The 12955-nt window shown below is 42.1% G+C and overlaps 1 protein-coding gene across 1 annotated transcript in view; it reads left to right on the forward strand.

Annotated features, from left to right (window-relative positions):
* Nucleotides 1–4290: 4290 nt before the first annotated feature.
* Nucleotides 4291–12955, forward strand: part of FAM117B (family with sequence similarity 117 member B) — a 94830-nt gene continuing 86165 nt past the window's right edge. Inside the window, exon 1 of the mRNA XM_086719301.1 lies at nt 4291–5121. Coding sequence (XP_086575427.1) covers nt 4332–5121 — 790 coding nt within the window. The 5' untranslated portion in view covers nt 4291–4331. The remainder of the gene's footprint in view (nt 5122–12955) is intronic.

Below are 12955 nucleotides of genomic sequence, written 5' to 3' on the forward strand. Positions count from 1 at the left end.
CGGTTGCATTCCTATACACCAACAATGAAGCAACAGAAAGAGAAATCAAGGAATTGATCCCATTTACAATTGCACCAAAAGCCATAAAATACCTAGGAATAAATCTAACCAAAGAGGTGAAAACTCTATACACTGAAAAGTATAGAAAGCTTATGAAAGAAATTGAAGAAGACACCAAAAAATGGAAAAAGATTCCATGCTCCTGGATAGGAAGATCAAATATTGTTAAAATGTTGATACTACCCAAAGCAATCTACATATTCAATGCAATCCCTATCAAAATAACACCAGCATTCTTCACAGAGCTAGAACAAACAATCCTAAAATTTGTATGGAACCAGAAAAGACCCTGAATAGCCAAAGCAATCTTGAAAAAGTAAACCAAAGCAGGAGACCTCACAATCCCGGACTTCAAGCTATACTACAAAGCTGTAATCAAGACAGTATGGTACTGGCACAAGAACAGACACTCAGATCAATGGAACAGAATAGAGAACCCAGAAATGGACCCACAAACGTATGGGTAACTAATCTTTGACAAAACAGGAAAGAATATCCAGTGGAATAAAGACAGGCTCTTCAGCAAATGGTGCTGGGAAAACTGGACAGCGACATGCAGAAGAATGAACCTGGACCACTTTCTTACACCATACACAAAAATAAACTCAAAATGGATGAAAGACCTAAATGTAAGACAGGAAGCCATCAAAATCCTTGAGGAGAAAGCAGGCAAAAACCTCTTTGACCTTGGCCGTAGCAACTTCTTACTCAATACATCTCCAGAGGCAAGGGAAACCAAAGGAAAAATGAACTATTGGGACCTCATCAAAATAAAAAGCTTCTACACAGCAAAGGAAACAATCAGCAAAACTAAAAGGCAACCTACAGAATGGGAGAAGATATTTGCAAACGACATATCAGATAAAGGGCGAGTATCCAAAATGTATAAAGAACTTAGGAAACTCAACACCCAGAAAACAAATAATCCAGGGAAGAAATGGGCAAAAGACATGAATAGACATTTCTCCAAGAAGACATCCAGATGGCCAACTGACACATGAAAAAATGCTCAACATCACTCCTCATCAGGGAAATACAAATCAAAACCACAATGAGATACCACCTTACCCCTGTCAGAATGGCTAACATTAACAACTCAGGCAACAACAGATGTTGGCAAGGATGTGGAGAAAGAAGATCTCTTCGCATTGTTGGTGGGAATGCAAGCTGGTGCAGTCACTCTGGAAAACAGTATGGAGGTTCCTCAAAAAACTAAAAATAGAACTACCCTATGTCCCAGCAATTGCACTACTAGGTATTTATCCAAGGGATACAGGTATGCTGTTTCGAAGGGACACACGCACCCCAATGTTTATAGCAGCACTATCAACAACAGCCAAAGTATGGAAAGAGCCCAAATGTCCATCAACGGATGAATGGATAAAGATGTGGTGTATATATATATACAATGGAGTATTACTCAGCAATCAAAAAGAATGAAATCTTGCTATTTGCAACTACGTGGATGGAATTGGAGGGTATTATGCTAAGCAAAATTAGTCAGAGAATGACAAATATCATATGACTTCACTCATATGAGGACTTTGAGATACAAAACAGATGAACATAAGGGAAGGGAAACAAAAATAATACAAAAACAGGGAGGGGGACAAAACAGAAGAGACCCATAAATATGGAGAACAAACTGAGGGTGGGAGGCGTTGTGGGGGGGGCTAAATGGGGAAGGGGCACTAAGGAATCTACTCCTGAAATCATTGTTGCACTATATGGTAACTAATTTGGATGTAAATTAAAAAAAAAAAACAAACTTAAAAACTAACTGGAGAGCTCTAAGGTATCCAAGAACCTTACACACATATGTATATATGTATAACATATATGTATATGCATATGTATGTATATAGCATTCTGTTGATTTCATACCTTCAAAATTTTATTTACAAGCCATCACAAATACCCTTTCGTACAAAGGGGCTGAAATGGTTAATACCTGCTTCAGTTAAAGTGCTTTCATTTGTTTTAAGCTATAAACTGATGAGTGAGATAAGCTGAAAAATAGGCATTTTATGGAACTGTGGAGTTTTTCCTATGGGAAGCATGACTGGAAGCAAAAGGTAAACTCATGATTGAGCTAAGGACTTGTAACTCTTTGATCTAATGAAATTATGTTCTGAAATCAGTATTTTAGCTCAGAAAAGCTGAAAGTGCCTTGCCACTGACAAATAACTCTCTAGTTTGGTGACATCAAAAGTAATTTATCAGGTACACATGAAAATAATATAACATTGTGTATCAACTAAGTCAAATAAAATTTTTTTATTTAAAAAAAGGAAAATAAATAAAAGCACTGAGGATGGAGGGATGCATTAAAAGGGTAGGCAAAAATATAATAATCTTCAACTCATAAGGAAAAGTAACTGATCAGGAAGTTCAAAACAAGAGGGCTCTTGAACTCAGTTTAATTCAGTAAGTATGTATTGAGCTCCTACTTTGTGCAGTACAAAGTGTCTAATACAGCATCCATGACATCTTTTTTTTTAATGTTTATTTTATTTTTGATAGAGCAGGGGAGGGGCAGAGAGAGAGAGAGGAACAGAGAGAGGATCCCTGGCAGGCCCCATGCCAACAGCAGAGAGCCCAATGCGGGGCTTGAGCACACAAACGGAGAGATCATGACCTGAGCCTAAGTGGGATGCTTAACCAACTGAGACACCCAGGTGCCCCAACATCTTTATGTAAAGGTTTGTTCTCTCTTATGCATTAAGATGGGACTTCACTCTCTGCACGGATCGTGTTGGCAGTTTCCTGTGTCCTGTCTCATGAGAAGGTATTTTTGTCTTACCACAGGTTGTGGGGTTGGGTAGTAATGCCAGATATATCCAGAGCACTAGTTAACTTAAGGCAGTTCATTAGCTAAGGACTTGGGTGCTTTTTGTGGTAGGGGAAAGAGGAGGAATGGGTGATAAGGAGAGATGTGGGCCTCTGAATCACATGGAGACTCTGGAATTATTGAGGATCTTACACACCATATTTTCATTTTAACCCTTGATTAAAAATCACAATTGTATGAAGGGCATGGTTCTGTATTTTTCAGATAAGGAAACTGGGTAGTGATCTATCTAAGGTCACAGAGTAAGTGTTGGGTCAGGGATCTGAATCTCGTCTCCAGGTCTTCAAAGCTTTCCTCCAAGTGCACAGGGTCCCAGTAGAATTTCAGGTCCAGAGTGAATCATATTGTGCCCTCCACTCTCACATTTTAACAAGACGAAGTCTGTCTAGAATGTACATCTAATAAAGTAGTAGGAAGTGATCACGTACCGGCAGTTTATAGCCTGAGAAGTGAATATGTGGTGTAATAAGTCTTTTTTTTTTTGTCTTGATGAGGCTCTCCAAGCGTTATTTCAGGCCAGTGTTACTGCCTGTCTTCCTAAATGCTTGCCCATGCTACAAAGACGTGTTTCCCCCGTTAGACAAAAATACTAATGTCTGGTCCAGTTCTGTCTCAAATAACGATGTGAGGATCAAATAAAGCCCTTTGTAAACTATGGCACTTTAGAAACTTGTAAGTAGCACACATTTTTCCAAGGTATCAAGAAACTGAAGTAGCTGATTAAAGTAAATTCTTTATTATTTGAGATACAGGAGGGTAGCAATAGCATTTGGTTACTGGACTTCATAGAGACAATCTAAAACCACATTCTAACTAGCAATTTTAATCTGAGATTTGGCTTTTTGTAGAGGTTTTTAAAAAAGGAGACGAGATGTAAAATGCCAATACACCAAATTTCTCCTTTGAGCTCTGTCCAAACATTGACTTTGGACAGAACAAAAAGACGCACTTACACATCCTCTGCACGTTAAGACTGAGGTAAGGAAATGAGCTATGGGGGAAAAGACTTCAGACCTCCTTGGTGACCGTTCTCGTTCGGGACGTTCCCTTCGGCAATACTCCAGAGTTTGAGTCCCTAGGGCTCTCCCCAGTGGGAAGGGAAAGACGCGCGTGGCCAGGCTCGCGTACGCTCACGTGTACACACACACACACACGCACATAGACACACGCTCGCGCGCGCGCGTACACTACACATACACACCGACTGTTTCCTCCGCTCCCCCTCCCCCCGGGGGGCGGGGTCTCTTCCTCTTTAAAGAGCAGACAGTCTTCTTGCAAACCCCGGCTCTCTAAGGCCCTGGGGGCCCGGGACCCGAGCTGCTCGCAGCCAATGGACGCGGTGGAGCGGCTCGAGCGCGGCTGACGCTACACCAATGGGCGTTAGCGGGGGGCGGGGGCAGCGGAGGAGACACTATTGTTGATGAGGAGGAGCGGCGGCGGCGGCGGCTGCTGCACCACCTCGTTGCTGCCGGCCGCGGCCCGGGCGCCCCCTGCTCCACGGATTCCGGCCTCGCCGCCCGTCGCGGGGACCTTCCCTCCGGCCTCGAGAATCCAACCCCTGCATCCCAACAACAACAAACCTCCCCCCGTCTCGCCCAGTCACCGGGGAGGGGGGGCCATGTCCCAGCGGGTGAGGCGCAATGGGTCCCCCACGCCGGCCGGCTCCCTCGGGGGCGGTGCGGTCGCCACGGCTGGGGGAGCCGGGAGCCGCCTGCAACCCATGAGGGCGACGGTTCCGTTCCAGCTGAAGCAGCAGCAGCAACATGGCAGCCCCACGCGGAGCAACGGCGGCGGCGGCGGCAACAACGGCGGCTGCTGTGGTGGCGCCTCAGGCCCCTCAGGCGGCGTCGGCGGCGGGGGCCCGCGCACCGCCTCGCGCAGCACTAGCCCCACGCGCGGCGGCGGGAGTGCGGCCGCGCGCACCAGCCCCACAGTAGCTACGCAGACGGGCGCGTCCGCGACGTCCACGCGAGGAACCAGCCCCACGCGCGGCGCCGCGCCCGGGGCTCGCGGGAGCCCCCCACGGCCGCAGCCCCCGCCGCCGCTGCTGGGCACTGTTTCGTCTCCTAGCTCCTCGCCCACCCACCTGTGGACTGGCGAGGTGAGCACGGCCCCACCCCCAGCCCGCGTCCGGCACCGGAGAAGGTCCCCGGAGCAAAGCCGTAGCTCCCCAGAGAGGAGGAGCCCAAGCGCCCCGGTTTGCAAAGCAGGTACGTGCTGGGAGCCGAGCGGCTAGGGGAAAGGAGTAGGAAGGGGTTCTGGGCGCGCGCCGCTTTCGTGCGGGGATTGCGGCGCTACAGCGTAGCCCGGGCGGGCGGGGGGCGGGGCGGGGGGCGGGGCCGGGGTGGTGCGGTGCCGCCTTCCCCGGGCAAGCCCCGCGCCCTCTCCACCGCTCCCTGTTTGTCTCATTCATTGCTCTGCCGACCTTGCGCGGGTCTCTGATAGTGCAGGTGCAGCTGCTAACCTTCTGCTTGGGCTGATACGTGTTAATGATAAACCTGGGATTCTGGCCGCCCGTTGGTTACTGCTAACCCTTTCTTGGGGGTGAGGCTAGGAGTGGTTTGACGCTTTGTTTTAGTGACCTGGTTAATGTTACTATAGCACATGTCTGCTGCTAAGTATTTCTTTTGTAAAACAGTTTCAGATTGTAAAGACTGAATTCATTAGCATAGCAGATTTGGATCCCTGAAGAGACGTGAGACTGGCAACGTGTTAGTATTTCCTTAGACCTGATACGTGGGTAGCAAGAAAACTCTATAAGCTTTGTCTTAGAGTTCGGGTGTATTTCTGATATACTGATTTTATTTAGATGTAAAGCCATTTATTTAAAAAAAAGATCAACGTTTTTCTCTTATTATTTTAGGGACAACTCCCCCCCCCCCCCCAAACAAAAAACAAAACAAAAAAAACCCTGTTGTTTTTCTGTGTACTTGGAAGCTTTTTTGGAAAAGGTCCTGAATGGGACTGTTGGGTTTCACTGGAGTCATTCATAAAGAGTAACTTAAAAGATTCAAATTATGAAAGTGGAAAGAAAATTTGTCATTCAGTTGTCTTTCTGTTAGAATCTAGTGTAAAAAACAAATGGATGGTTTTTGGCTTATGCAGTTATACTGATGATATATACCTTTGTTTTTCCCTTGTCTGGGGGAATTTCTTTAGAATCTTTCATGCAGAATTGCTGTGAATTTTGGGAAATTTAGTACAGAAGTACTTCTCAACCAAATAAAACAGATTAAGTGGCTTCAAGAGTTCATTCAGAAATGCAGGGAGTAGGATGACTCTTACTGTTTATTTTATCAAAGATTTTAGATAGTGGATACATTTTTGGGAGAGATTGGCCTAAAAAATGATCAATAGTGTTTTCTAATTAGAATGAGAATATGGTTTTAAACCCGTTTGAAAATGCATTGTTGTGTTTTTTTTAAACTTCGATTGTTAAAGGTACTAGAATCCTCCTTCCCCTCAAAATATAGTTATCACTTTACTGAGCTCCTACTGTATGGTTGGTAATTTACCTACAAGATCTCATTTTAACTTTCACAGTAGGTTTTAGAGAGATTAAGTAGCAAGTAACAAGACACTTGAATTTTGCTGGATGGTACTCCAAAACCGTGTCTTTCACATTATATCAAGGAGGTAGGTTCATGATGTATAAGACAGGATCTGGGATATATATAACATACTAAAATCACATGTGTTTTTGAAGCAACTCTTAGAGGTATCTGGTGAACGTAATTACTTCAATTTACCTTCAACCTTCTGGAGCTGGTATAGTGTGGCAAGTGGAAGGGAAGAAGGGGGTGGTGACTGCAATCTCATAACAGAATCTGGCTGCCCTCTCAACTATGTGACCCTTAAAGCAGAGCAGAAACCTGAGGAGAGCCCAGTTAAGTATTGGCAAAGAGTGGAAGAAGGTGGTCTTTTCTTCTTTGTTTAGGATTTATTTTCTCGGATCTTGGTCTCATGTGCCCACTCTTCATGTTTCCCAAAGCTCCCTTGTCTTAGGCTGTCATTCTAGTCATGCTATAAAAGTAACCTTTCTCAAAAGCTTCCCCTGTCCCCCCACCAAAAAACTTCCCAGAAAATAAAAAAAACATTTTCTTCTAGTATGGTATGTTCAACTATGTGTGAAAGGAATAGTGTGGGTCATTAAGTTTTACTGAAGTGAATGTCTGATAGCTTCTTTCCTTGAAATGTCTCATTTCACTCTAGTGAACTTTCATGCAGATAGGACTTTCAGAAATTTTATATTTCAAGTCTTAATAGCACAAACTAGATAATTTGCTATTTTTCTCAGACTAAATCTGGAAAGAGAGAAGAGGGGAAAAAGAATCTTTTTGATCCCTGGGACTCTTTGATTAAAGGGAAATTATCACCAGTTTGCAGCCTTAGTGAAATGTAGAAGTCCTTACTGGTAGAAGGGAATGGTCTGTAGTTCGTAAACCTCATATGACTCAAATTCCAAGGATCATCTAGATACGGCCGCCAACTTCAAGGTGTCTATCAGATGAACTGGATGCTTTAATCTTTGTTTAGGGATCCAATATCTGAAAGCCTCTGAGTTGAAGGTCTTAGAATCTTTGGAGGGGAGTCTCTACTTTGCCAGGGTTAGATGTAATAACTGGCTAACCCAGAATTTTTTCTCGTGACTACTATTAAGGTAAACCAAGCACCTATCCCTGACATATTTTAAACTTCTCACCTTCAGGGCCTGCCATCTCCATGGCACAGTGGCTTGCCATTAGGAACTGATCTCAGAGAAGGTAACCAGGCAACAGTGTTAACTGTAGACAAAATGAGGAAGGAGGTGAGGTTTGTTTTTGTGCTTTCTCTCCTTTTGTCTTTTTAAAAAATTTTTTTTAATGTTTATTTATCTTTGAGAGAGAGTGTGCAAGGCAGGCTGCAGGCTCTGAGTTGTCAGCACAGAGCCCAGTGTGTGGCTCAGACCCATGAACTGTGAGATCATGACCTGAGCCGAAGTTGGATGCTTAACCAACTGAGCCACCCAGGCGCCCCCTACTCCTTTTGTCTTGAGAAAATGATGAGTGTATTACAAATGGAGAGGTGGCATATTTGGAGCATAGACTTTGAATAGACAGTCTAGGTTAAATATTTGTATTCCACCACTTAGAAGGCATGTGATATGGGGAAGTGAATAACTTTGTAACATTTAACTTACTTTTTAAAAAAATATTTTTTTATTGTTATTTTTAACATTTATTTATTTTTGAGAGACAGCATGAGCAGGGGGAGGGGCAGAGAGCGAGGGAGACACAGAATCCGAAGCAGGCTCCAGGCTCTGAGCTGTCAGCACAGAGCCCGATGTGGGGCTCGAACCTATGAACTGTGAGATCGTGACCTGAGCCAAAGTTGGATGCTTAACTGACTGAGCCACCCAGGCGCCCCAGATTTTGTAATTTTTTAAAGTGACCTCTACACCCAATGCTCAGACTCAAAACCCTGAGGTCAAGAGTCATATGCTCCACCAACTGAGCCAGCCAGGTGCCCCTAATCCTTAACTTTCTTATCTGTAAAATAGGTGATGATCAGCATATCTGCTTCATATGGTGGTAAAGATTAAATGAAAGGAAATTGAAAAATCCTCAGCATAGTACCTCAGTATGAAAGTTAGCTATTGTATATCATATTAGTTTTGCTTCTAGTTTTAGTGGATTTAACATAAATTGCCAGTGTAGGCTTAGTTTTCGTGGTTGTATGAAATTTCAAATTGGAGAGAACATTGCCTTTGAACCTCCAGAACTGTAGCTCAAGTATGGTCTGTGGTTTGTCTGTATCAGAATTACTTGGGGTCCTTGATAATGCAGACTTTGAAAGCCCCCCATCCTCTGATTTTGATTTTACTCTGTATTTGAAAAGCAGTCACTAGAAGCACCAAAGAAAAATAGTTTGAAAACTCATTACAGAAAAGAGTGTTACTACAGTATGTATTTTTGCAGTATGTACTTTTGCAGTGTGGCTGGTATGTAGATAGCAAGTTGTGTTTTTGCTAATTTTTCCCTTACTTGATATGTATTATGTTATGTATGAATTTGGTTGTTTATTAGGGTAGGAGACTGGCAAGAGCAGAAACAAGAAGTGGGCTTCTCTGGACTAATAATCTGGAGGTAGGTTACCAGGACTTCATATTTGTGGCATCTTAGACTTCTGCTTTCTAGTACTTTGTGAAGTACACAGCTTTAAGAACTCAGTGTTTCTCTAACATTTGGGAGATTGATGCTAGCTTCATCAGGGGAATCCTTTTGGTTTTTATGTCTGTATTTTACAGTTGGAGATGAGGCAAAGTGGAGTCTTACTATTAGTTCAGTATCTTGGTTAGCAGAATTTATATTTAATTCAGTTCTGTAAGCTGTGATTGAACTACTCTTAGTAACTGCAGTACAAAGATGTAGAAGACACAGGGAACTCCAGAGACTCACAAACCAGCTATGTAAGACATGTACAAAAGCATATAATATGATGAGTGCTCTGGGCTCATAGAGAAGTGAGTAGTTCTGTAGGGAATGGGTATAGAAGTTCAGCCAGAGGAGATGGCTTTTGATTTGGCTTGGAAGGGGAAAAACAGAACTTTATATTTGGATCATAAAGGTGTGAAAATATATATAGGATATTCAGACTTATAGTCTTAAAGTGTAGAGTATTGGATGTAGGAGAAAAGAGGGAACAGTAGAAAACAAAGTAGAAAGGTAAGTTTTCAGAAAAGCCTTGAAGAGAATATATGAATTAGAATGTATTCCATGGTTAAAAGCTCTGGAGGCAGATTTCCAGGATTCAAATGTTGGCATTACAACTTGTTTAATTTTAAGTAAATTCACTTCACCTTTAAAAAGGGTATACTAGATAATAGTGTTTGCAGTAGAGGATTATTAGAAGGATAAAATGCTTATAATCTCTGCATGGGTATAGAAATCTCTTAGTATTAGCTGTTTTCATATCATCTTTACATTCCTCATCATCCAAGGGTTTAGACATTCAAGGTTAATTTGTTAGTAGTGGTAGTATTTACCTTCTTAGAATGTGTAGAGTCTATAATTACTTATAATTTATTTTTATTTTTTTAGATTGTGAGCAAGGGAGAGGGGTAGAGTGGGAGAGAAGGAATCTTAAAAAAAAATTTTTTTTTAATGTTTTCTTATTTTTGAGAGAGAGAGAGAGAGACAGAGCATGAACTGGGAAGGGGCAGAGAGAGAAGGAGACACAGAATCCGAAGCAGGCTCCAGGCCCTCAGCTATCAACACAGAGCCCAACGCAGGGCTCAAACTTACGAACTGCGAGGTTGTGACCTGAGCCAAAGTCAGGTGCTTAACCAACTGAGCCACCCAGGTGCCCCGAGAGAGACAGAATCTTAAGCAGGCTCCATGCTCAGTGTGGAGCCCCCTGTGGGGCTTGATCCCACAACCCTGAAATCATGACCTGAACCGATATCAAAAGTCAGATGCTCAACCAACTGAGCCACACAGGCAACCCAGAGTTTATAATTACTTACAATGAGTAGAGCACAAATTTGAGATGAGAGAAACTGTAGGATAATAACTCACTAAGGCATAGAACACGTGGATTTAGGTGCAGTGGCAGTGGGAATGGCAAGGAAAAAAGAGAGTGAAGAGACTTTGATTTGGTAACCTGTTGGACATAGAGATTGAGAAAGGGGCAGTTGAGAGTAATAGGTTTGGTTGATGATACCAATTGTGATAAGCAACACAGTAGGGAATGCAAATATGGGAAAAGAAAATGAACAGTGTTTTAGACCTGTTTAGTTTGTACTCTCAGGAAATCCAGGTAATTCCCTAGACTGGAAAATACAGTTTTAGAACTCAGGGGTCCAGTTTGAATTGGGGGCAAGAAATTGGGACTCATTGATTTCAGTAAACATTCATTTAACATGTACTTCAGGCTAGGCATTTACATGTGGGCAATATGTGAAATGATTAGAATGGATAAGATGATGGGGAGAATGCTGAGGATAGAACTCTGGGAGAAAACAAGCATTTTAAGGGTAGAAAGAAAAGCCAGTGAAGAAGCCTGATTGTGTGGAAGGAGGAGAAATGGTGGAATAGTGTTGAGAAAGCCAAAAGAAAGATTGGATTTCAAGGAGGGGATGATAAAGATTTTCAGATTCTGCCAAGAGAGCAAGTAGGCTGACCTTGGAGAATAGGCTTTTGAATTTGGTATTTCCATCAGTTGATGATCTCTGAGAGAGAGTAGTTTCCGGGGTACACAAGTTGGATTAAAGTGGTGGGTGAGAAAGTAGAGGTAAGGATTATAAATTACTCCTAAGAACTGCAGGTTACTCTTATATCACTGAAAGGAAGGAAAGTGACAAAACAGGATGCAAAGTTGAGCTAAGGTTCATTTATTTATAGGATAGGAAAAACGTAAGCATGTTTCATAGGTGTGGGGAGGGGATTTATTAGGAGAATGAGACTGCAAGTGTAAGAGAAAATGGAAGTCGTAGATGGAGCAAGGTCATGGAAAATGTGAGAGGCAGTGGGATCCAAAACATGGTAGAGTCTGGAAATCTCAGAAACAACTAAGGACACTTCTTTCTCTGAGGATGGGAAGGTGGTAAGGGTGGGTTAAAATGATAGATAACTTAGCAATAAAAGGGAAGGAAGCAGTAGAAGGGAAGGAAGTTGAGAAAGTCAGCTACTTCCATTTCCAAACTACTTGAAGAAAAAAATAGCATGTTTGTCTTAGTACTGTATTCTTAAATTTAAATTTTGTTTTTATTAAAGTACATGTATGTAATTAAAAATATCAAAGAGCACTGGGGGCACCTGGCTAGTTTAGCTGGTAGAGGGTGCGACTCTTGATTTCAGGGTTGTGAGTTCAAGCCCCGTGTTGGGTGTAGAGATTACTTAACAGATCTTTAAAAAGAAAAATAACACTGAACTTATAATGAAATAAAATGTTTTCCTGACACATCTCTCTCCACTCCTACTTCCTGCCTCCTAGAGACAGTCACTTTCAACTCTTGGTAGTCTTTGTTTCTGGGAAATTTTTTCTATCATTTCTCCTTTCTGTTATCTTTTTTTTAAATCTTTTTGGAACCCTGCTATATGGGACCTCTTGAATTGAGCTAATACTTTTTAAATTTCTGCTAGTTTCCATCTCTGTACCTTTTTGTTCTTCTTTCGAGCAGATTTGTTTTATCTTCTGTCTTTTCAATTGATTTTTAAATCTGGTCATTATATTTTCATTTTTCAAGAGAACTTACCTTGCTGTCTTATTAGTCCTTGTCTTGTCAGGATTTTCTAAAAACGTTTATAAAAGGTATAAATACCATCAAAGTTGTTATTTTTTTTTGCCCTCTGCATTATCTTCAGAGCTCCTTTTGTCTTGAGCTTTGTCATGTTGAAACTGTCATTTGTTTTCTATTAATATTTAAATAAGAGACAAAAATGCTGATCAGGTGTTCTTTCTGACTAGGTTAGGCTGGTAGACTGGAGGATCTTAAAGGAGAATGATGATGCAAGGACTCTCTAATGTAGGGTTTTTCTGCCAGCTTTCCCAGGGGAGAGTCCTACAGTATCATGCCTGAGGATATGTCTGGTGTCTTCAAGTCCAGAGCCTGCCTAGTTAATCTCTCTAGAGCAGTTTTTCCCAGTCTTTTCGCTCTGGAGAAACCCTTGGAATAATTTTTCATTTCTCAAGAAACCTCTGCTTTTCATGATCAGTAAGTTGAGATATAGTGGTGTGGTGGTAATCAGTGATCTTCTGAGTACAGATTGATTTCTCTGTGGATCTACTTGGCCAGCGTATTATAAGCTTATTCATTTTGTGTAATTTTCCCCTCTACCTCTTCTTGGGAAAAAAACATAGTTAAGCTTAGCCTCTTTTTTCTTCTCTCTCTTCTCTTTCTTCCTTTCCTTTCCTTCCTTTCCTTTCCTTTCCTTTCCTTTCCTTCCTTTCCTTTCCTTTCCTTTTCCTTTCCCTTTCCTTTCCTTTCCTTTCCTTTCCTTTCCTTTCCTTTCCTTTCCTTTCCTTTCCTTTCCTTTTCTCTTTCCTTTCCTTTCCTTTCCTTTC

Source organism: Puma concolor, chromosome C1, assembly GCF_028749965.1.
Source record: "Puma concolor isolate L17-30 chromosome C1, mPumCon1.1.hap2, whole genome shotgun sequence".
Taxonomy (NCBI): domain Eukaryota; kingdom Metazoa; phylum Chordata; class Mammalia; order Carnivora; family Felidae; genus Puma; species Puma concolor.